This window comes from Pan troglodytes, chromosome 16, assembly GCF_028858775.2.
Source record: "Pan troglodytes isolate AG18354 chromosome 16, NHGRI_mPanTro3-v2.0_pri, whole genome shotgun sequence".
Lineage (NCBI taxonomy): Eukaryota > Metazoa > Chordata > Mammalia > Primates > Hominidae > Pan > Pan troglodytes.
Genome location: NC_072414.2, coordinates 80,251,417 through 80,274,258, shown reverse-complemented (window position 1 = coordinate 80,274,258; position 22,842 = coordinate 80,251,417). Strand labels below are relative to the sequence as shown.

The 22,842-nt window shown below is 44.2% G+C and overlaps 2 protein-coding genes across 8 annotated transcripts; one reads left to right on the top strand and one right to left on the bottom strand.

The window, feature by feature from the left end:
• Positions 1 to 2,546: 2,546 nt before the first annotated feature.
• On the bottom strand, positions 2,547 to 13,395 carry MRPS11 (mitochondrial ribosomal protein S11). Of its 6 annotated transcripts, none has more exons than XM_009429786.4 (7): positions 13,267 to 13,395; positions 13,025 to 13,162; positions 12,783 to 12,896; positions 8,083 to 8,181; positions 5,561 to 5,690; positions 3,744 to 3,809; positions 2,547 to 2,940 (listed from the first exon to the last, which is right to left on the bottom strand). In XM_009429786.4, the coding sequence occupies exons 2-7, from the start codon at positions 13,087 to 13,089 to the stop codon at positions 2,833 to 2,835; spliced, it is 582 nt and encodes a 193-aa protein (XP_009428061.1). In that variant the 5' UTR covers positions 13,090 to 13,162; positions 13,267 to 13,395; the 3' UTR covers positions 2,547 to 2,832. The 6 variants fall into 6 exon arrangements, with proteins under 6 accessions (XP_009428061.1, XP_063650392.1, XP_003314911.1 ...); XM_063794322.1 differs by having other exon boundaries at positions 12,783 to 12,899; positions 13,267 to 13,384; XM_003314863.6 differs by having other exon boundaries at positions 12,783 to 12,899; positions 13,025 to 13,364.
• MRPL46 (mitochondrial ribosomal protein L46) lies at positions 13,368 to 21,295 on the top strand. Of its 2 annotated transcripts, none has more exons than XM_510572.7 (4): positions 13,368 to 13,655; positions 15,032 to 15,218; positions 15,929 to 16,102; positions 20,910 to 21,295. In XM_510572.7, exons 1-4 carry the CDS (start codon positions 13,428 to 13,430, stop codon positions 21,158 to 21,160), a joined length of 840 nt encoding a protein of 279 aa, XP_510572.4. In that variant the 5' UTR covers positions 13,368 to 13,427; the 3' UTR covers positions 21,161 to 21,295. The 2 variants fall into 2 exon arrangements, with proteins under 2 accessions (XP_510572.4, XP_009428058.1); XM_009429783.4 differs by having other exon boundaries at positions 13,392 to 13,655; positions 15,932 to 16,102.
• Positions 21,296 to 22,842: the final 1,547 nt, after the last annotated feature.

Sequence of the window (22,842 nt, the reverse complement as noted above, 5' to 3'; positions counted from 1 at the left end):
GATTAAGAGACAGTACAGTTTAAGACAGCACCAGCTTTATTGGCCACTCAAAGCCTGGAAACAACACTGTGCACCGAGAGCTCACGATAAAGCAACGTGCATTTTCCAGTGCACAGTCAACAAGGCGGCCTCCCCAAAACTAGCTCCGGGGGTTGCGCCAGACATCCATTTCCGGCAACAAGACCATTGATCCTTAAGGGTCCTCTGTCCCGTCTGCGCATGTAGGCTCTGCTAGGCAGGATCTTCCTTTCCAAAGCCCTCTTGTGAGTAAAATAACATTTTAAAAACTATGGTGTGTGTATCAGGCGCAGTGGCTCATGCCTGTTATCCCAGCACTTTGGGAGGCCGAGGTGGGGGGACTGCTTGAGACCAGGAGTTCAAGACCAGCCTGGGCGACATGGTGAGACCACATCTCTACAAAAAATACAAAAATTATCCGTGTGTGGTGGCATGCGCCTGTAGTCCCAGATGCTCACGGGAGGCTGAAGCTGGAGGATCACTTGAGCCCAGGAGTTTGAGGCTGCAGTGAGCCATGGTCGTACCACTGCAATCCAGCCTGGGTGACAACGAGACTCAAAAACCAAAACCAAAATAAAAACCTATGGTGTATGGAGGACTTATAGAAGCCACAGAAGCCTCCTGTGTTTGCTATCCTCTACGTGCCCCTCCAGATCCACTCTGCAGCCTGGGAGGCTGAGCCTCCAAGTACCACAACACTGAGTTCCCTTCCTTTTTGCTTCCTTTTGGGATCAGCCAAGGGGGACCCCAGCAAGGGACTACAGGCCGGGAACAGCCAGGTATTTCTTCCCTCTCCCTCAGGCCATGGTTTTAGCAGAGCTGCACTCTGCTGCTGTGGCAGCTCCTGCCAGGTTCTAGGAACTGTTTTTCCCTGCCTCTTCTAGCCTAGGGTGGCAGCTGCTTTGTAGTCCACCTTCTTTATTTCCTTAATCTTACCCATGCCTCTGCAAAGAGCTTTCATTGAGCTTTTCTCTTAAACCTTGTGAGCTGTTTCCTGCTCAGACGCTGATTGAACTGTCTGATGGCTACGGGCCCTCTGTCCACCAAACCATATCAAATCGCAAAGTGCAATATTCAAGTGCACCATGTTTTAATGCATTGTGTTTATATGTAGTTTTGCGGTGAAACAGTCTAATTCCTTCCGACAGTGGCTTTGATCCAAGAGGCCTCCGGTTGGGCTTCTTTGGTCACTGTCACAAGATGGCCTTCATAGGACCTGCTAAGGACTAAAGAGAAGGCAGTAGGGAGGCATTTTTCCTCTAAATTCATGTCTTGGTTCATGATCTTCCTCCTTTCTTTGTCCTAACACAGCCTCTTGCCTATTTAAGGGGGCATCTGTGTCTTTTCCTATACTGAGTTCAGGGAGATCACAGTACTTAGCTGGCTGGACACAGAAGTAAAACTCCACAGTGCCTTCCCCTTCTGGTCAGCAGCCCTTCCTGCACTCATCTGGGAGGAACAGTGCTTTTGTGTACTTGACCACTCCTTCTCAGCTTCTGGTGATACTCTCACCCTTAGTCTTTGCCTGTGGAAGAGGGGACTCTCTGGTCGTGTCTCTAGAGCCCCCACCTTTGGCCTCTGTGCCATATCCAGGAACCCTAGAGCCTCAACAGAGGAGCAGTCAGTCCTGCCTGGGGGTCCTGAGTTGTGCCCCACTGCCAGCACTACCCAGGTTCCTTATCAACTTGCTTTCTGCACTTCTAGATTTGGACTCTACTCAAGCCCATCCTGCCATCCACCCTATTTTCTAGAGAATCATCAGGTTTTTTTTTTAATTTTTTTAAATTTTTATTTATATTTATTTATTTTTTTGAGACAGTCTCGCTGTCACCTGGGCTGGAGTGCAGTAGGATGATCTCAGCTCACTGCAGCCTCCATCTCCTGGGTTCAAGCGATTTTCATGCCTCAGCCTCCAGAGTAGCTGGGATTACAGGCGCACACCACCATGCCTGGTTAATTTTTGTATTTTTAGTAGAGAGGGGGTTTCACCATGTTGCCCAGGCTGGTCTCTAACTGGACTCAAGTGATCCACCCGCCTTGGCCTCCCAAAGTGCCAGGGTTACAGGTGTGAGCCACCGTGCCTGGCCAAGAATCATGTTTTGTACAACTCTACCCTCCCCGCTTTTAGGGCACTCTCTCGTTAGTGCTGGGACTGCTGAAGCCCATGGAGTGTAAACGATGACTGCCACTTTAGTGTGGGGAGTTTGACTGTCCACTTGTAGAAAATCCTGTGTTTAGGGCTAACTTTAAACATGCCCATAATGGCGAAATCCATCAGAATCCAGAGGTAGGTGGCAAAAAGCTCCAATTTGGGGCCAAATTATAAGTCATTAATAAGAAAAGTTGCTAGGATTAGCTCTAGAAATCTTGGGTAAGGGGCTAGAAAAGAAATATCTGAAACCAGAAGTGTCTGGTAAATAGCAACTCACATTTATATTTTACTTTCATCTGAGGTCTCACCTCATTTCACACTCTCTTTTTCAAGAGGAAGTAGGAATTACGTAACTCTGAAAGCAAAAATCTCAAAATTATGACAGATGGTACAGATATTTATTTTCTCAGAGCAGAGTTTGGGCCTAGGCCACGGCTGCCCCTGTAGCTCCCCTCTTGTGAGATGCAAAGCTTACTTCTGGGGCACACCCATCTCCAGCTGGAGGTGCAAGCAAAGGCCACTGTGTAAGGAGGCAAAACTCTCCCTTACTGCCTGAAGGCTCTCCAACAAGCATATTCTGGAGAGCTCTGACAGGGAGCATTTTACAAGGTCCCACTGGAGCTGAGGCTTGAGGTCAGGACCAAGTGCAGGCTTCCTTCCCATCACAGCTTCCGAGCCTTCCTGGGACGACATCCATTGTGTGGGATTGGGGTGTTGTCTGTGATTGAGATCACTTCCAGGCCGCCCATGATCAGTCCGTGCATGGCAGACTGGAAGGAACAGAAGGAAAAGTAGAATGACATGGTCCCAGAAATGATGATCCAGTGTCTCCAGGCAGGGTTCGGAGAGGGACAGGGTGGCGTAGAGAAGGGAAGGGAGGGGTGAGATGCTCACTGGCTTTGATACCTATAATCCCAATCCTATTCTACTCTCACAAAGGTCTCCACCCAAACCCTTTCACCAGGTTTTCACACTGTTCCCCTCTCAAATCGTACCCACCACTTTCCACTTTGCACTTTACGATCTGCGAACAAAGACTTCTTGTAGACCTTGGCACACCTTGGGTATCATACTTCTGTAGCTTACTCAGGCAGTTTTCTCTGCCTGCAATGTCCCCCACTACCTGCTGTGCCTCCACCTCCCTGATACCTCATTATTCCTGCAAAGTCAGAGAGATGTCACCTCTTTGAGGAAGCTAAAGATTATCTGTGCTAATGATCATCAGGAAAGATTATCCCTGCTAGATTCGGGATCCCCTGATGGGCTCCCAGCGATCTGGGCACATGCTTTACCACTGCGCTCACCAGTCTGTCCTGAGGGATTTGTTTGTGACAGTTCCCCCAGGAACCACCTTCCCATTCCCAGTGCGTGGCACGCAGCAGGCACTCAGTGTCTGATGAATTATACTAAGTGATCTAGGCTTGCTCAATTATAGAAACAACAGACGGGAACTTCAAGCAAACATGGAAATCCACTAAAAGGTGTTTTCTACTCTCCCTGCACTCTGCTCTCAAGCCCCAAATTCTCCCACTTGCTAGGAGGCAAGTACACTATGGAAATCACTGTAACTTACCAAGCGTCCTGGCCCCAGGCCTTTCACCACAACTCGGATGTGGATCACGCCCTTTTGTTTAGCTCTCTGGAGAGAAGCAATGAGTGGTTAGTGCCCCGGAGAGAGAACTACTGCATCCAAATCTCTTGCTACTGCCTCCTAGAGCAAGGGGTGTGTGAGCTCAGGGAAAGGGCATCCAGAGAAGTAAACAGGGAGGCAAAGGGCAGATGGCTATAGTGGAGGACAGGCGCCAGCAGAGACCACAGAATTTGGCAGGTTGCAGAATTCACGTGACTGTGATCTGTTTAGCCTAGGACAGCACCGCCACCTAATGGAAATTTCTAAATATTGCTCAGGTTTTTCTCAGGTGGGCAAATGCAGAATTTCAGACCATGAGGCGCCACCCTAGGCTTCAAGGCTGAACCTAAATACCCACTTTAAAAGTATTATCATTTAAAATCTCTAAGCAGTTAGAGTTAAAATTTTCTTTCTTGATAATAAAGGCAGTTCATTGTAAAAATGGGAAAATATACAGAAACCATTCATGACTCACCATGCAGAAGCCACTGTGAACAGTGACATACTTCTTTTCATAGTATATGATCTGTCCATGGTTGGGCATTTACAGCATTTTGATTTCTGATGATAGTACATGCAATCAATATTTTGGGGTGCCTTCCCTTGTTTGAAGGTCAAGGTTTTCCTTCAGGAAATACATCTGGTTTGGCAGAGTCTGAACATTTGTAAGGCCTGTACTATAGTAGAAATTGTGCAGGCTTTGGTCCCAGACCAATCTGGGTTCCGATCAGTGAACTGAATCGGTGCATGGCTCTGGGCAAGTCACACACTCTGAATCTCAATTGGCTTATGAAAATGTGGATAATACCGAGGGTCTCTGAAGATTCAAGATAATGAATGTAAAGTGTCTGGCACATGTAGATGCTCAATAACTATACCAATAGCAGCACCTTGCCAATTTGCTTCTAAAAAAGGTCTACGACAGTTCACACTGGAACTGGTATTGCTATTGCATGAGTCCCCACGATACTATGTCCTCTCCAAATAGACTATCATATCTCTCCCAACCCCAAACCACTGGTCTTTATTTTTATTTTTTTTCTTGAGATGGAGTCTCGCTCTGTCACCAGGCTGGAGTGCAGTGGTGTGATCTCGAGTCACTGCAACCTCCACTTCCTGGGTTCAAGTGATTCTCCTGCCTCAGCCTCCCGAGTACCTGGGACTACAGGCGCGCACCACCACGCCCAGCTAATTTTTCTATTTTTAGTAGAGATGGGGTTTCACCATGTTGGCCAGGATGGTCTCGATCTCTTACGCCTGCCTTGGCCTCCCAAAGTGCTGGGATTACAACTGTGAGCCATCGCGCCTGGCCTATTTTTAATTTATTTTGGAGACAGGGTCTCTCTCTGTTGCCCAGGCTTTAGTGCAGTGGTGAGATCATAGTTCACTGCAGCCTCAAACTCTTGGGCTCAAGTCATCCAGCCTCAGCCTCCCAAGTAGCTGGAACTACAGGCAGGTGCCACCAGACCTGGCTAACGGTTTTTAAATTGGGGGGTCTTTGGTTCTCAAGCCTTTGGTATCTTGGCTCTTACATCCTAGAATGAACCAACAGGGGCTTCACCTCTAATGAAGCTGAGAGAAAGAAAAAAGAGGAGCCTTTCACTAAACCTTTTCAAACCAATGCTCCAATCAGGGCATCAAAGCTGCCATGACAAACCCTTGCTTCTGAATGGGTAGTATAGTGAGGCTTCTCCACCCAGTGATGAGCCATGCAGAAAGCAAACACACACTAGAGGGAAGCAGAAGGAACACACACTTACCGCCGCTGCGGCTATGCCTGCTGTCTGTGCTGCGATGCCTGTGCCCTTCTTGGCATTCCGAAATCCCTCTGTGCCACAGGAAGCAAAGGCAAGGGGCTCATTACTAGCAGAGACTACCTGGATCTGTGTGCTGAGAAAAGTAGAAGAAGCACATAGGATACAACTCTTCTTCAGGGAAATAAGAGAGAGCTAATCTATGCCCCTAGAAGCCTGGGTGAGAAAGAAAAAGGAATTCAGTTCTACTCAAAGCTTCTACTTTGAGCTTCTCAGATGAACATGTTTTGAACTCCTACAGGAAGTATCAGGAAAGGTCAGAATTCTCCCCTAAACCTGACTGAAAACTGGTAAGTCACATAATTTAAAGAGCGCTCCATAATCTGAGAGTAGTTAGTTAAGTATCACCCAGAAAATGACTGTATTGGGGAAAGGTTTAAATATACACAAAAGTGAAGAGAATAACATAAGAAATCTGATGGACTCATCAACCAGCTTCAACAATTATCAACTCATATCCAATTCAGTTTCATCTATAAACCTTATTCCCACCCCACTCCCCTCACCAATGGATTATTTTGAAGCAAATCCCAGACCTATCATTTTGTCTGTAAATATTTCAGTACATAGCTCTAAAAGAAGGACTCTTAAAAAAATATTAGCAATATTACCATATTGGCTACTTTTTTTTTTGAGATGGAGTTTTGCTCTTGTTGCCCAGGCTGGAGTGCAATGGCACGATCTTGGCTCACAGTAACCTCTGCCTCCCGGGTTCAAGCGATTCTTCTGCCTCAGCCTTCAGAGTAGCTGGGATTACAGGCATGCACCACCATGCCTGGCTAATTTTGTATTTTTAGTAGAGACGGGGTTTCTCCATGTTGGGCAGGCCGGTCTTGAACTCCTGACCTCAGGTGATCTGCCCGCCTTGGCCCCCCAAAGTGTTGGGATTACAGGCATGAGCCACCTCGCCCGGCCTCATATTGGATACTTTTGATGCTTATGACACTATATTCCATGATCAAAAATTATTTTAAACAAGTAAAACTTTTCTCTTTTTTTCTTTTTTCTTTTTTTGTGAGACAGGGTCTCACTCTGTTGCCCAGGCTGGAAGTGCAGTGGCACAATCATAGCTCACTGCAGCCTCCAACTCCTGGGCTCAAGCCATCCTCCCACCTCAGCCTCCCAAGTAGCTGGGACTACAGGTGCATGCCACCACGCCTGGCTAATTTTTGTATTTCTGTAGAGACTGGGTCTCACTGTGTTGCCCAGGCTGATCTTAAATTCCTGGCCTCAAGTGATCCTCCCAAAGTGCTGGGATTATAGGTGTGAGCCACTGCATCCACCCACAACTTTTTCTTAATCATCTCTAATAAGTTAACTTATTAATACAATTAAGAATGCCTTAAGAAATCCTCAGATATGCTTTTGATTTCCCCTTTAGTCATCATCACCCTATTTCTGGTCTGGAGAGCTCTGAGAGCTCACAGAAGGAGGCAGGAGAAGTGACTGAAGGGGAGGCCTGCTGGAGTCAGCCCCAGGCTTGGGCCATCCACTTGTTATCCTGGCTATGGCTCTGACATTCCCCCTACCAGAGTTTCTAGGGTTTTCCATATTGAATAGATGCATAATTGCTTGTCTCTGTGACAGCCTAAACAGTGCTGTATAGAGTAGACCATAGACACTTAAATGCAGTTAGCCTATGTCCTTATTAGTCTGAGGGGAAGAAAAAGAAATCCAATTGCTGCCACTTTACATTTGTCTGACAAATGCTGAAGTGAATCCTATAGCATTTCATCTGTGCCACACACTTTAGCCCATGACTGTAGTCTCTTGTGCTGGCCTCTAAATTGCTGGGTGGTTGGCTGTGACCAAATACTGATCTCATTTCCAAGTGGGGGCCAACCTGTAAAGTTGTCACTAATACCAGCAATGCTTCTGTTGGCAGCATATGTTTGGGAATTCCCTTGGCACTGTCCCCGTCTGTAAGCCACACAAGAACACTAGTCTTGTCACTTTAAACTCACCATCCACATTTAGCTCTACAAGGTGGAGGCCAGTGCACAGTGGCCCAGAGTGGTGAGTACTTTAAAGGGACAATATCTATTTAGAGGTCTAGATTCTGGTTAGTGTATTAATAAATCATATTAATATCTTGAATCATATCTTTTAATTTATATATCATCCATTCCCTATCAGCAACACTTAATAAACACCTTCATGGTGGGACCATATGCCCCTCATACACTCCTTCCAACTCTTGAGCAAAACCAGGAAACACTATTCTCAAGGAAAGCAAAGAATTCTTATAACTAGGATATGCCCACCCTATTTCACATTTTTATGAAACTTGTGTAAGATGGCAGGTGGTTCCTCAAGTGAGGAGGAAGACGGTGCCCTACATTAGCGCCATCATGCAGCACTTAGCACCCTCACTTCTACCCCGGGGTATTCAGGGCCAAGCCTGACTTTCCCTGTGAAGTGGGAAGAATCTCACGCTAGACCTACCCAGTGTTTCCCTTCCCACTTACTTGTTGTGGGATGCTTTAATGTGTGCGATTGGGATCTCCTCAAATTTCTTTCCTGCCCACCTCAGAGAGCTCTCCTCTCCTGGAATGGGAGGGTAAATGCTGCAATTAGAAGAAAGATTTTATTTAAAATTGTCTCGACTTTTTAAAAATCAAAGAAATACACCACATGGTTAAAAAATAACAGCTCTGTGCCCCCTGCTGCTTCTGAAGTGGCTGCCCCCACCATTCCTTTTCAGTCCTTCTGGTGCCACCACTGCATGTGTGACTGCTGTGTTTATGATGCTGTTTCTTGACTTGCTGACTTCAGACACATCTGGGGACTTTCCGCTATGAGAAGGGATTTTCATGCATACTCCCCATCTTCCTTGTCCCTGCAGGTATACCCGTGTTCATTATTTTCAGATCCTTTGTAGGTTCCTCTTCCCACAATTTAAAAAATACAGTCAAACCTCTGTTTCTTATTTCATCAACCATAGACAATATCTGGACTCTACATTGCAAAAAATGAGACAAAAATAATACTCATATCATTACCATTAAAAAAAACCCAGAATCCCCTAGAATAAAGGACAGCAAACTTTTTCTGTAAAGGGCCAGATAGTAAATATACTGGGCTTTGCGGGCCAACAGGTCTCTGTCCCAATTACTAAACTCTTCCACTATATCCCAAAAACAGGTACAGACAACAGTAAATTAATAGGCTGTGTTCCAATAAAACTTTACTTACAAAAACAGGCAATTGGCCAGATTTGCCCAGTCGACCATAGTTTGCCAACCTCTACCCTAGACCAGTGGTTTTCAATGCAGGCTGAACATCAGTCAGCTGTGAAGCATACAGATGTTTAAGCTTCACCCTGAACTTTCTGGATGGGGTATGGAAATCAATGTTTCAAATGTCCCAATAGAATCAGATGTGAACACATTGTGTTGCGTTCAAGATCTTCCACTGTCTTAGTCCAAGCTGTCTTCTGGCTATTTCTAGCTAAGTTATCATCTAACTTATCATCTCTAATAAGTTAACTTATTAATACAATTAAGAATGCCTTAAGAAATCCTTAAGGAAAATAAGGATTTTTATTTTCAGATGGTGAAAATTAGGTACCAATAGGGAAATAGGGTTAGCAAGAGAAGCCAAGCCTTGGACCTAGTAGATCTGTCTCAGTCTAGAGCTTTGCTCACCAAGCTGTGCTTTTTAAAATTTGAACACACACAATCATCCTTCAGCAATGGAGCTGGAAATAAACTTGCTGTTCCTCTAGGCCTACACACACATATCAGATTCATGTTTGTACCCACCACAGCCACTTGAAATACAATAGATTCCATTTTAGAAATTATATTATAATCTAAGGACTACTCTCGCCCCAGCCCTACCTGCTTTTCTAGAGGTATTTTAAAAGGCAAAACAAAAACACATTGGTATTCAAAGTTTACAACTATATTCTTTCCTGTGGGTTTGACCTTAGAAGTGATTAGAACTGCCTCGCAATCATACAGCACATACCCTGTTCAATTATCCTTCCATTCTCCTAGATGACTCTTTTATAGCTTCTTTTGTCTCCTCTAACCTCCAACTCCCTGCTTCCTCATTGCTGAGCGGATGACCTCCACAGGGGAATAGAAGCAATCAGACTTTCTCCCAGCTCCCACTACTGAACATCTGTGCCCACAGCCTTTGCGCTCTCTCCTGTTACAGTGCTCCACTTGTGTATTAGCCCCTGAAGGACACTGTTCCCGCAATGTTTCCACTCCAGTATCACTTGTTTTTTCCCCTCTATACTGCACTGCTCCCAATGGCAAAACATATTGTTATGTTCCAAACTGAAAAAATAACAGAACAACCCTCGAAAACCTCTTGAACCCACCTCCTGGGAGCTATTGTCCATTTCTCTATTCCCTTATAGCAGAGCCCTCTTAAGGAACTTTAAGGTACTGACTATACTTGCTGTTTCTTCCTATCCTCTGCTTCTATTCTCCTTGAACCCATTTCAATCAGATATTAGCCTCTACCACTCCACCAAAAATGCTTTAATCCAACTAACTCCACATTACTAAATGTAATAGGCAATTCTGTTATTGATCTAGCAACCTATCACATCAGCAGCATTTGACACAGCTGATCTCCCCACCTTGAGCCAAATTAAAAAACAAATGCTCTCTCCTGGTTTTCCTATTACCTCTCTGGAAGTTCCTTGTCTCTTCTGATGGTTCTTCCTAGTCTCCCAAATCTCTAAATGTGAAAGCGCCCCAGGGTTCAGTCCTTGGACCTCTTCTCTTCATCTACATTTATGGTATTAATGATTTTGTCATCTCATGGTTTTAAATATCATCTCTATGATGTCTCCCAACTGTATATCTCTAGCTAAAGTCTGAAGTCTGACTCTTGAACTCCATTTCTTTTTTTGTTTGTTTGTTTTTTTGAGATGGAGTCTCGTCCAGGCTGGACTGCAGTGGCACGATCTTGGCTCACTGCAACCTCCGTCTCCGGGGTTCAAGTGATTCTCCTGCCTCAGCATCCTGGGTAGCTGGGATTATAGACCCACGCCACCACACCTGGCTAATTTTTGTATTTTTAGTAGAGACGGGGTTTCACCATGTTGGTCAGGTTGGTCTAAAATGCCTGACCTGGTGATCCGCCTGCCTCGGCCTCCCAAAGTGCTGGGATTACAGGTGTGAGCCACCGCGCCCGGCCCTTGAGCTCCATTTCTAATGGTCTACATTGTATCTCCACTTGAATGTTTATTAAGAATCTCAACCTTAACAACTCCCATCCAAACTCCTGCAGTCTTCCCCATCTTAATCAATGACAACTCCGTCTTTCCAGTTGTTTAGGCCAAAAAAATTTGGGGTCTTCCTTCGCTCCTTTTTCTCACACTGTATATTAACAAATCCTGCTTGTTCTACCTTCAAAATATGTCAGACCATTTATAATACCTCCATGGCAATAACCATGGTCCAAGCCACCATTGTTTCTTGTCTGGATTATTTCAGTAGTCTTCTAACTGCTTAGAGGACTTTTCCCAGCTTCCATTCTTGCTCTCCTATGGTTTAATATCAACACAGCAGCCAAAGAGCTTACAAGACCTTGTCAGCAAGATCATGTCAACCCTTTATTCAGCAATTTCCATTGGCCTGCCATTTCATTCACAGTAAAAGCTGAAGTCCTCACAACGGCCTACAAAGTCCTACAGAATGTGGCTATGCAGGCCTGCTTGACCCCCACTTCCCCTTTCCAACCGTTATACTCCTACATTTTACTTGTTTTCTATTTACTGTCTTCTACCCACTGGAATTTACGTTCTATGAGGGCAGGGCTTTTTGTCTGTTTGGTCAGGGATATATCCCCAACACTCTGAACAGTGCCTGGCATTGTTGAAGAAATGACTACAACAGAATCTTGGTTTAGATGCTTTCAGCACCTCCTCACTGCCTTCAGTGGGGACAGCGTAAAAGCTCCAGTGTGACAGACAAGACCCCTGGCATTCTGATTCCTTCTTGTCTTGTTGGCCTCATCTGCCATCACATACACACCTGAACACACCATGTTTTTTCATACCACATGCCTTTACACAGATGGTTACCTTTGTCTCCAATGACCCACTTCAACTTGTCCAGATGAACTCCCATTCACTTCTGAGCTCCATGTTCTTTTCTCCATGGTCTTGCCTGATTTCCTCAGGAATGAGACACTTATTCTTTTTTTTTTTTTTCTTTGAGACAGAGTCTCAATCTGTCACCCAGGCTGGAGTACAGTGGCGTGATCTTGGCTCACTGCAACCTCCGCTCCCTGGGTTCATGCGATTCTTCTACTTCAGCCTCCTGAGTGGCTGGGATTACAGGTGCCAGCCATCACGCCTGGCTAGTTTTTGTGCTTTTAGTGGAGACGGGGTTTCGCCATGTTGGCCAGGTTGGTCTCGATCTCCTGACCTCAAGTAATTCGCCCACCTCGGCCGCCTAAAGTGCTGGGATTAAAGGCAGGAGCTACTGCACCCGGCCAGGAGTTAGACACTTATGATTTCATACTTCCAACCAATGCTTACCTCCATTATACTATTGAGCAGATTATGGTTAAAATGTTTGCATGTTTGTCTTCCCTCAAAGACTGTGAACTACTTGTGGGGAGGAATGATCTTTTGTATCTGTATTCACGGCACCTAGCATGGTGTCTCACTCATAGTAGATTCTTGGTAAATGTTTGTTAAATGGATGTGAAGTTAAGTGGATGTGTATACAGCATACAGAGGTGGTGGCACTGGTGGGAAGCAAGATGCCAGTTCCTAGGGCTGAGCACAAAACCCACCCTAGACCATCCGTAAGACGTGCAGGAACATCTGTTCCATCGCTAGCGCCCTCCACCTCCCCATTTTGTTTTGGAGGCAGGGAAGGTTGTTGGTCTGAAAAGATCTCCATCTCAGAAGAAAAGAACGCTGATACATGTTATGGATATCTCACATTCACTCACTGATTTAACGAATGTTCACTGAACATTTAACTCTGTACCACGGCTCATCTGATTCTGACAACCACTCTCAGCATTATCCGCATTTTTAGATGAGAAGGCTGAGGCTCAGATTTATTTGCATAAGGTCCCACGGATAGCAAGTGACATAGCTGAAAATTCACTGGTTCTGACTCTGGAGGGTGTCGGGCAAGAGTCAGGGGTTGCGGGTCTCCAGAGGGCTGGTCCAAGTGGGGCTCACCTGAACTTGGTGTGGCTGGGAGCCGCGTTCTGTTCAACTTTCTGCTTGGCCGCAGCGTCCTGGAGCTGTCGAGCGCCTGTGCAGATGGTCCCGGCCGGCGTCCTGGCCACGACCCTGCTGGGAAGAAAAGCTCGGTGAGGGCCACGGCCTAACGGTCACTGGGGCCCGGGTGGCTCAAGGGACACGAGTAGGAGCATAGTCCTGGAGGTGGCGGTGGGCTCGAGGGGGCAGTCATTTGTTACCCGGCTGTCTGGGGCCAAGTCCAGGACCGCAGGAACCACGACCCCACGTTTCTCACAGCCTGCATGACTTGAATTGACCCCAGTCAGTTTCCGTCTGCAGCGACAGTCACAGCGCGCCGGCGCCGGTACCATGAGTGCCTGTCGGGGAGGGGACAGAAGGGAAAGTCATCTACTCTTCATTAGGTCCACTGAATATTTTTATTTCCATTTAAATGCTCAATAAGACTTTCACTGTAGTTCACCAGGGGATTCTTTCCCTTTTTTAATGTTCTGAGATGTTGGGTCACCCCTCCATATGCGAATGGTTCGTTCTAGCAGTTCCGGGACTGAGCTTTCCCCTAGTTTGCCGCTCCCGCGGCTGAGGGATCCCTGGGAGCCGCGGTGCATTGTGGGAGAACGAAAGATGGCGGCGCCCGTAAGGCGGACGCTGTTAGGGGTGGCGGGGGGCTGGCGGCGGTTCGAGAGGCTCTGGGCCGGTAGTCTAAGCTCTCGCAGCCTGGCTCTTGCAGCCGCACCCTCAAGCAACGGATCCCCATGGCGCTTGTTGGGCGCGTTGTGCCTGCAGCGGCCACCTGTAGTCTCCAAGCCGTTGACCCCATTGCAGGAAGAGATGGCGTCTCTACTGCAGCAGGTGGGACTGAGATGCAGGGTTCAGAGTGACGTTTATTCTGCGTGACTTTGAGGGAGTAATTTCACCTCTCTGAACTTAAGTATACGGTACTTATCCGCAGAATGGTACCTACCTTACTGACTTGGTTTGGTACATAGATGTTCAACAAAAAGTGGTTTCTTTTCATTGGCCGTGTTTATTGTCACCTTAGACAACTCTTTGGAGATACTCTACTTCTTGTTCATGCAACACAATAGGGATCCTGTGGTGAACAAGAATCGGTCCGTGTCACTAGGAGCTTACAAGTCTGGAGGGAGAAAGTCTTTGTGATGTGATGAATGTTAAGAAGGAAATACAAGAGGCGGTGGGCACATCTGTCAGATGCCTATGATAAGCCTACTCTGTTTTACCTCATGGGGCTATCTGTGTGAGGGGCAAGTGAGGAAGCATGGGCAAAAACAGTATAGTGGCTGTGAGGGTGTGAAGTCGCTACAGAAAGTGTTTGAAGGGTGATATGTTTCCTCAGAATCCGAGATGTTTTTGTCTTGGTCTGTTGAGAACTATAAACTTCTCTTCTGTGCTTTTTGCTTGATTTATTCATTTACTCGCTCGCTTGACAAATATTTGTTACTCAACCTACAGATGTTCATTGTGCCCATACTATGCATCAGAGAGTATGTTAAGTGATAGAGATGCTGTAATGAATAAGGCAGGAGTAGCTCTGGTTCTCAGAGTACTTCAGTCTAGTTGAGTGAGGGGATCAGTCAGTAACCAAATAATCATACAACTAAATGCAGACCCTGATAAGTGTTGTTAAGGAAAACACAAGGCACTATAAGAGTGTTTAACAAATACATCACATTTTGATTTTATGGTGAGTGTCAAGGAATGTCTCAGACTTTCTGAATACAGGTTTTTCTCTTTATGAGAAATGTCTCTCTGAGACAGTCATATTTAAATTGAAATCAGAAAGATGAGTAGGACTCTCCCAGAAGAAAGAATGTGAGGAAAAACATTCTAGGAAGAAGGAACAACGTCTTGAAAGTCCCTGAACAGGAAAGTCCTTGGTGAGTGAGATTCTGATCAAAGACTGACATGACTGGATTGTGGTGAGTCAGCAGGCATTGCCCAACCCAGCTCTCTGTTTTTGTAGCACTCTTGACCCCCAGTGACATCCTAACATTTTTGGCAAATGTAACTCAAGCCCAAAGTTCAGAGGACCTTTTTTTTCCTCCATTTCCTTTCTGCATGGTGTTTTGACTGTGTATCTGGTTATGTTGGGTGATAAACTTCTGAGCCTGCCAAGTGTGCCATGTCTCTGTTTTATTCTTCCTGTTTTTTTTTTCCTTTTAATTTTGCCAGATTAAGGTAGTTTTTTGCCCTTTGAATTTTCCCAGATTGAGATAGAGAGAAGCCTGTATTCAGACCACGAGCTTCGTGCTCTGGATGAAAACCAGCGACTGGCAAAGAAGAAAGCTGACCTTTATGATGAAGAAGATGAACAGGATATATTGCTGGCGCAAGATTTGGAAGATATGTGGGAGCAGAAATTTCTACAGTTCAAACTTGGAGCTCGCATAACAGGTTGTGATCCTTTTAGGCCAGCCAGAAGGAAGGGAAAAGGGGTATTTGGATTCCCAAATAAAAGACAGTTGCTTGGCCCCTGCTTTGTGTTTTAAGTAACAAATAATTTCATATTCTTTTCTTTGTTGCTCACATCTACCATAATACGACTTAAAAAGTCTGTCTTATTTTCGGGTGAGAGGTAAGGGTATTGGAATAGCCTTTTCTCTCAGTTAAACTTTGTGAATGTTATCTGTGTTTAACTCCAAGTTTGAGACTGAGAGTGGGGCAAATGAAGCCTTTTTCCACTAATTCCTGTGTTTTATGTGAAATCCCTCTTAAAGCGGGAGATTGAGTTCTGTTTTCCTTGTTTCACAGATGAAGACTGAAGAACAGAGAAAGTAGGGGCTAGTTAAGTCAGTAATAGTATCAAAACCAATGAAGTAGTTGTGTTTGAATTAGTATGATCATTGTTTCTTTTTTGAAGACTCAAAATATGGTTTGCTGTTCAAAGAAGCTTACCTCTTGATTTCTTACCTTTTAGTTTCCTCAAGATTGTGAGACTCTTCCCTGGAAGAGGTCAGAGTTAGAGAGATGGGTCGAGGTGTAATTTGGTTCTAAGCTCTTTGAGGGCAAGGATTGTGGATCTTAAAGGAAGATTGTAAAACTCCAGGTTTCTTGGTTCTGGCAGATCACAGTCTTCTTACCTCCTCTGACCCCCTTTGCTGTAGAAGCTGATGAAAAGAATGACCGAACATCCCTGAACCGGAAGCTAGACAGGAACCTTGTCCTGTTAGTCAGAGAGAAGTTTGGAGACCAGGATGTTTGGATACTGCCCCAGGCAGAGTGGCAGCCTGGGGAGACCCTTCGAGGAACAGCTGAACGAACCCTGGCCACACTCTCAGGTGGGTTTTCTGCCTTCCTCTAAATTCCACAAAATTCACTTCAGACTCAGCCAGAGGATTTTTAGGCTGACTGGGGAATTGGATTAAGGGTGGGGGTGGGAAGGTTAATGGAAATTTTGAAGTTTATAAAAATTTCAGCCAGAAAAACCCAGGTAAGGATTTTTTAAATTATTTTTTTATTTTTATTTTTAGACCAGGTGAGAATCCTTTGTTCCACTGAGATTTTAAAATTTAGTACATTCAAAATTGATATTTCTACCATTTTCTCAGCCTGCTTGTCTTCTTATCTTTGCAGCACTGCTTATTGCCATCACTGCTTATCTGTTCACTCAACTTGAAACCTCAGAATTGTCCTTGACCTCATTCCCACATCCATAAGTCCTTGAGTCCCTCGTGATCTGTTCTAAATAGTCCCCTCTTTGTTCTAACAGCTTTAGCTGTGACCCTCTTCACTTCTCACTAGACTAGGGTTTCCCATCTCTGGCATTATTGGTGTTTGGGGTCGGATAAGTGTGGGGAGCTATTCTTTGTGTTATGGGATGTTTAGCAGTATCTCTGGCCTCTACCTACTAGATGCCAGTAGCACTACCTCATCCCCTGACCCCACCCCCAGTTCAGTAACCAAAAATATCTCTAGACATGGCCAGATATTACCCAGGGAGCAAATTACAGTGGTTGAGAAGTACTATACTGAGCTATTGAATTAGATGCCCAGTAAGTTTAACCTTGGTTTTGTGGAGTGCCCTTCAGTGCTGCCAAAATGAGCATTCTGAAACACACATCCCTTGTCACTTCTCTGCATGGAATTCTTAAAAGGTTTCCAATAAAAATTCTAACTGTCAAGCATGGCCTGCAAATCTTATTTGCCCTGATCCCAGTCTCATCAGTCTGCCGTCTTGCTGTTCATTAATGTAAAATTCAAGTTCTAACTTAACAAACCTTTTGCATTCCTTGAATAATATGGTCTTTCATGTGTCTCTGCTTTGGGGCCTGCTGGTCCCTGATGAAATACTTTACTCCTTCCTGGCCTGACTGCTCAGTTTTTAAGACAGTTTATACATTATACCTTATGTGGTGAAACCTTTCCTGAGCCTTCAGGAAGACAGAGCTACTCCTCTCTCTAGGCTCCCATAGCACTGGTGTGTGTCCTTATTCCATTTATGCAACAGACATATAGAGTCTCAGTGATGAACAGGACACTACCCTACTCCCTAGGAGCTTGTGTTCTAGTGGAGAATACATTCTTTCACTTATGCCATTGCACTATAATTGTTTACTAACGCATTTTTCTCCCTAGTCAGAATTTTGACTTCCTTAAACATATAGGCAGTATCTGTTCCTCTCTCTGATCCTAGCTTTCAGCAAAGTACCTGGCACATAGGCATTTGTTGAATGTTGACTAAATGGATTTGGTGGTGCACAGCCACTTTACCTGCCCTCCCATCAGCACAAGTACCTGCTAACGAAATGTTGGTAGCCAGTGTGTGTCTCCTTGACTCTCCCAAGGGGCCTGTGTGGCCTGCAGGAGAGACATCAAGACAGAATGGAATATGGTAGGAGAGGAGGTTGCTGCTTTCTCAGTCTCCTCAGCCATCACATAGGAGTCAGCAGCTGAGTTTCTTGCGAGGATCATTGTGTCCAGATGCTCAACCTCTCTTAACGTCAAACATTCACAACTGATCCTTGCTCAGCTCCCCTTTCTGTTTGCAGTGAGGAAAGGGGTTCTACCCAAGCACTATGCTTTCCTTTAAACATTGCCATTGTAATAAGTAAATGTAAAAGGAAATATATCAAATATATTAAAACACACATTTATGTTTAATAGATGCATATAAAATAGTGTATTGACTTATTACAAATTTACTAAACTGACAAATAATATACAATGGCAAAGAAAAACTCAAGCAATGTAAGAGTATATACTGTATATTTAAAAGTGAAAGTGCGCTCCTTTCCTCCCCTCTGGCTCCACACTGCCAGTATTTCTGCAAGATGGAATTTCTAGCGGTAGAATTAATGGGTCAAAGATGTGCAGACTTCAGTTTTTGGTAAGTGCAGCCCAGTTGCCCTCCAGAATGTATATAACAATTGACGTTTTCCAGGAGTGGTGTCTGAGAGTGCCTCTTTGTCTAAACCTCACTGACACATGAAATAGTTGCTTTTAAAATTTTGCTCGTCTAGTGAGTCAGATGATCTCTTTCAGATTAGCATTTTCCTGTTTGCTAGTGAGATTCAGTATCTTCATGTGTTTATTGGCTGTTTGTACTTCTTCTTTTGTGAACTGCCTATTTAGATCGTTCGCTCATCTTTGTAATAAGCTGTTTTTTCTTTTTAATTTGTTTATATTTTTAATCCATCTTTTCCAGATTATAGAAAAGTAACATGCATTTATGGGATTAAGTTTAGAAAATTCAGGAAAGTGTAAAGAAATATGCCAATACAATTCCACCACTCACAGATACCCACTGCTAACGTTTTTTACTTTATGTGAGCTCACACTATAAATTTTTCATCTAATGCTAGTAGTGTTTTTTTTTTTTTAGTATGAGAAAAGCCATTCACGTATGTGGTAAAAAAATTATCGGTGTCTAGTAAATGTAGTGTAAGATGTAATTTTCCTTTTTCAGAAGCAACCTCTATTAATAGTGTTTTTCTGTATCTCTTCAGAAATTCTCTATGCATATACAGATGCATAAATGTTTTGTTTTCTTTTTTTGCATATAACGGGAACATATTTATACACTGTTATGTGCCTTCCTTTTTTCTCATATATGCTTTTAAACATCTTTTCAGGTCAGCCTATTAGGACCTATCTTAAGCTTTTTTTAACACCAGCATACTATTTTATAATATGTATGTACTGCAGTTTGTTTAGCCAGTCTGTTTTTACAAACAAAGCTGCAGTGAATATCCTTGTATGCTCATATTTGCTCACATGGGCAAATTAGTATATCTGGTAGGATAAAAGTCTAGAACTGGAGTTGCTAGGTCAAAGGGCATGTGCAATTAAGTTGACACCTCTTGCCAATTAATAGCACTTATACTAATTTATAACCCCTCCAAAATATGTGTGAAAGTACAGGTTTTTTCCTTATCCTTCATAAGCAGTGTACAGTTAAGTTTTTGAACTTCAATAATGATATATGTTGTTGTTTAACTTTATTTCTTTAAATTATTAATAAGATTGAACACCTTTTAATGTATTTATGGGCCAGTGATATTTATTTTCATGTGAGCTTAACTGTTCATGTGCTTGGTTCATTTTTCTTTTTAATTTGTTGTTTTTTTTCTCATTGATTTTTTTTCTTTTAGAGATGGAATCTTGCTGTGTTGTCCAGGCTGGCCTTAAACTCCTATTCTCAAGCAGTACTCCTGCCTCAGCTTCCTGAGTATCTGCATTGATTTTTAAGTGCTTCTTATACCTTAAGATATTCCTTTGTTGAATGTGTTGAAAATATTTTTCCTAGTTTGTCATTTTCTCTTTGACTTTTTTTGTGCTTCATTTTTCCTTGCAGAAAGATTTAATTTTTATGTAGACAAATATAAATCTTCTGTTTTTTGGGCTTAAAAATTTTGTTTCTTGCTTAGAAAGGCCTTGCCCTCTCAAATAATATCTTAAGGTTTAAGAAAGCATCCTGCATTTTCTTCTAATGCTCATATGTTTTTATTGTAATTAGAAAATACGCCCCACACTTTGGGAGGCCGAGGCAGGCGGATCACTTGAGGCCACAAGTTCAAGACCAGCCTGACCAACATGGCAAAACCCTGTCTGTACTAAAAGTACAGAAAAAAAATTAGCTGAGTGTGGTGGCACATGCCTGTAATCCCAGCTACTCAGGAGGCTGAGGCATGAGAATCCTTTGAACCCAGGAGCCTGAGGTTGTAGTGAACCAAGATTGCACGACTGCACTCCAGCCTGGGTGACAAAGCGAGACTCTGTCTTGGGAAAAAAAAATACAGAGAAGATTGGAAAATATTAAATGTCCATGAAACAACCATCCAGAATGAATAAATTTTTTATGAAAAGTTAAAATGTCTATTGTTAAATCTTTGATCTATATGGTATCAATTTTATTGTGAGGACTGAGTATGGAATCCAGCTTGGTTTTTCCCATCTGGCTAATCAGTTCTTCAGATGCCGTTTAGTAATTAGTCCATCATTTCCCCATCATTTGAAATGCTGGATTGGGGTTATTAACCCTTAGTTATAGATTACAGATACTGTCTACTCATCTGTTTTTGTCTTTAACTTTGTTTATGCCTTTTTTCACTTGGTAGGAGTTAAAACTGGGGTCCTTTTTAATGCTTTCCAGGTGACACCCGTTTTAAAGGTGGATGAACTTTGTTTTACAGACCAAATGTCCTGGTCCTTCACCAGCAGATAGCGACTGGGCTGATTCGCCAACAGTTAGCAACTGGGCTGATTCGCCAGCAGATAGGGACTGGGCTGATTTGCCAGCAGATAGCGACTGGGCTGATTGGCCAGCACATAGCGACTGGGCTGAATGTAGGAACTAGGTGCTCTGACTCCCAGGTGTGATTGTAACTGTGTTGCTGACTTTCAGTCTAAAAACAGTAGCTTGGCACATGGGAGTGAGCCCGGTGAATCTGGGCTCCATGGGCCAGGAGGCATTTGGATTGAGAGGGGAGGAGGCTCTGTTCAGGAATGGCTCTAGTCCTATTCCTAGGGATTGATTTTACCTCAGGGCCAGATCTTGCAGAGACCCCCTATAATTTTGGGAGCCAGAGTAAACAGATGGCTGTAGCCTTACCTTCCAATTGTGATTTTTCTTTCCTCCCTCTTCAGAAAACAGCATGGAAGCCAAGTTCCTAGGAAATGCACCCTGTGGGCACTACACATTCAAGTTCCCCCAGGCAGTGCGGACAGAGAGTAACCTCGGAGCCAAGGTGTTCTTCTTCAAAGCACTGCTATTAACTGGAGACTTTTCCCAGGCTGGGAATAAGGGCCATCATGTGTGGGTCACTAAAGATGAGCTGGGTGACTATTTGAAACCAAAATACCTGGCCCAAGTTAGGAGGTTTCTTTCGGACCTCTGATGGGCCGAGCTGCCTGTGGACGGTGCTCAGACAAGTCTGGGATTAGAGCCTCAAGGACATTGTGTGATTGCCTCACACTTGCAGGTAATATCAAGCAGCAAACTAAATTCTGAGAAATAAACGAGTCTATTACTGTGTTGGTCTCGGCTGATTTGCCCTTTGATGGCCCAGTGAAGAGAGCCATCTCTTAGGGTGTCTTTCCATTTTTTTCCCAGGTGATCATTGAGTACTGGATTATATTACAGTGCATCACTGAGTTACTGGGCCCAGGAAGAAAGGACAGAAGGAAATGAATTGACTTCCCGAAAGCCTTGAGTTCTGTGAAAGCTTCTCTAGGCCCTTGGGAAAAAACTAGTTCTATATAGTTTCTTAGCCATTTCCAGTTTGTTTTTCCTTCCCTCTGCACTTGATATGAAGGTGTTTTAATCTAGCCTGGGAAATAATCCTTCCTTCTTTCCCCCCCTTCCTAAAAGCATTTTATTTTAAAAAGAATTGAGTCATGTCTTAACCTTTTTTGAAACAGTCATGTGAAATGTGCAGTTAGTTTATCTCCATTCTACAGATGGAGGAATCACGGCCAGGTTGTGACTTAGCCTAGAGTCATACTGCATGTGCCTGTTGGTGCTAGAGGAGAATGCTGACCCCATGCCCCTCACCTCTTTGGGGCTCTTGGCTCTTCAGTGTGTTGTTTGGGTCCTCACTGGTCCCCAGTGCCTGGCACATATGAGGCACTCAGTAAACATTTGTTAAGTGGGTGGCAGAGCATGGGGAACTCTCAGGCATACCTTTGTCTGCCCAGAATAGTGGTTTTAGTCTGCAGTCCTGGATTCCCATCAGATGCTTCCTGGTTTCGTCTCAGACGGCCTGGGTTAAACAGGCTGTGAGCACATGAGATGGGATTTCTGTTTCTGCATCAGCTGCAGCCTTGTGTTCTTGCCCGGGATCAGGGAAATTGCTTTCTTAATCAAAATTGAGGGGCCTAGGCCTGATACTCCTCTGCTAACCTTTTTCCTCCTGCATGTGTGCTCTCCCCTCCATGACTGAGGGGAGATGTCTCCTGGCATAGGCTTGCTGATGGTGAGCTGTAGTGGTGCCTTTGGAGTGAAGCCTGGGCGCAGCCACAGGGCCAAGATGCACTTTCTGGGTTTTGGAGTGACTTGTGTGTGAACTGTATTGCATATTCTTAGGGCCACGGGCACCTCTGACCTAGAAGGGAAGGAATCACCAGAGTGAAGTGACTATTTTCATGACCATGCATGTCTGTAACAACATTGTTTTTTTGGTGAGAAATAGCATATGTGCAATTGGGAAATAGATAAATGGTGTCAGAATGACCCAAAATTATGTTAGATTTTTCTGCAGAACATTAATATTTTTAAATGATCAGGGACAAGATTGAATAGCTTAAGAAAAAAGCTGAAAATTTTCTAGAAGCGCCTTCCTTTATTGCAAGTAGGGGCTGGTTTAGTAACTTCTAGAAGCACTGCTAGCCTTTCCATGATGTTCAGCTCTCAGGGGAAACTGTGAGTGGAATGGAAGAAGCTGTGAAGACACCTCACCCACCTTGTTTTAAAAAATTGATGAAGAAGGCCCTGTCCTGGATCACAGTTTTAATTTTGATGGAATGCATCTCTGCTAAGATTACATATCAAAGGACCTACATCTCAGGAAGCAGTATAAGC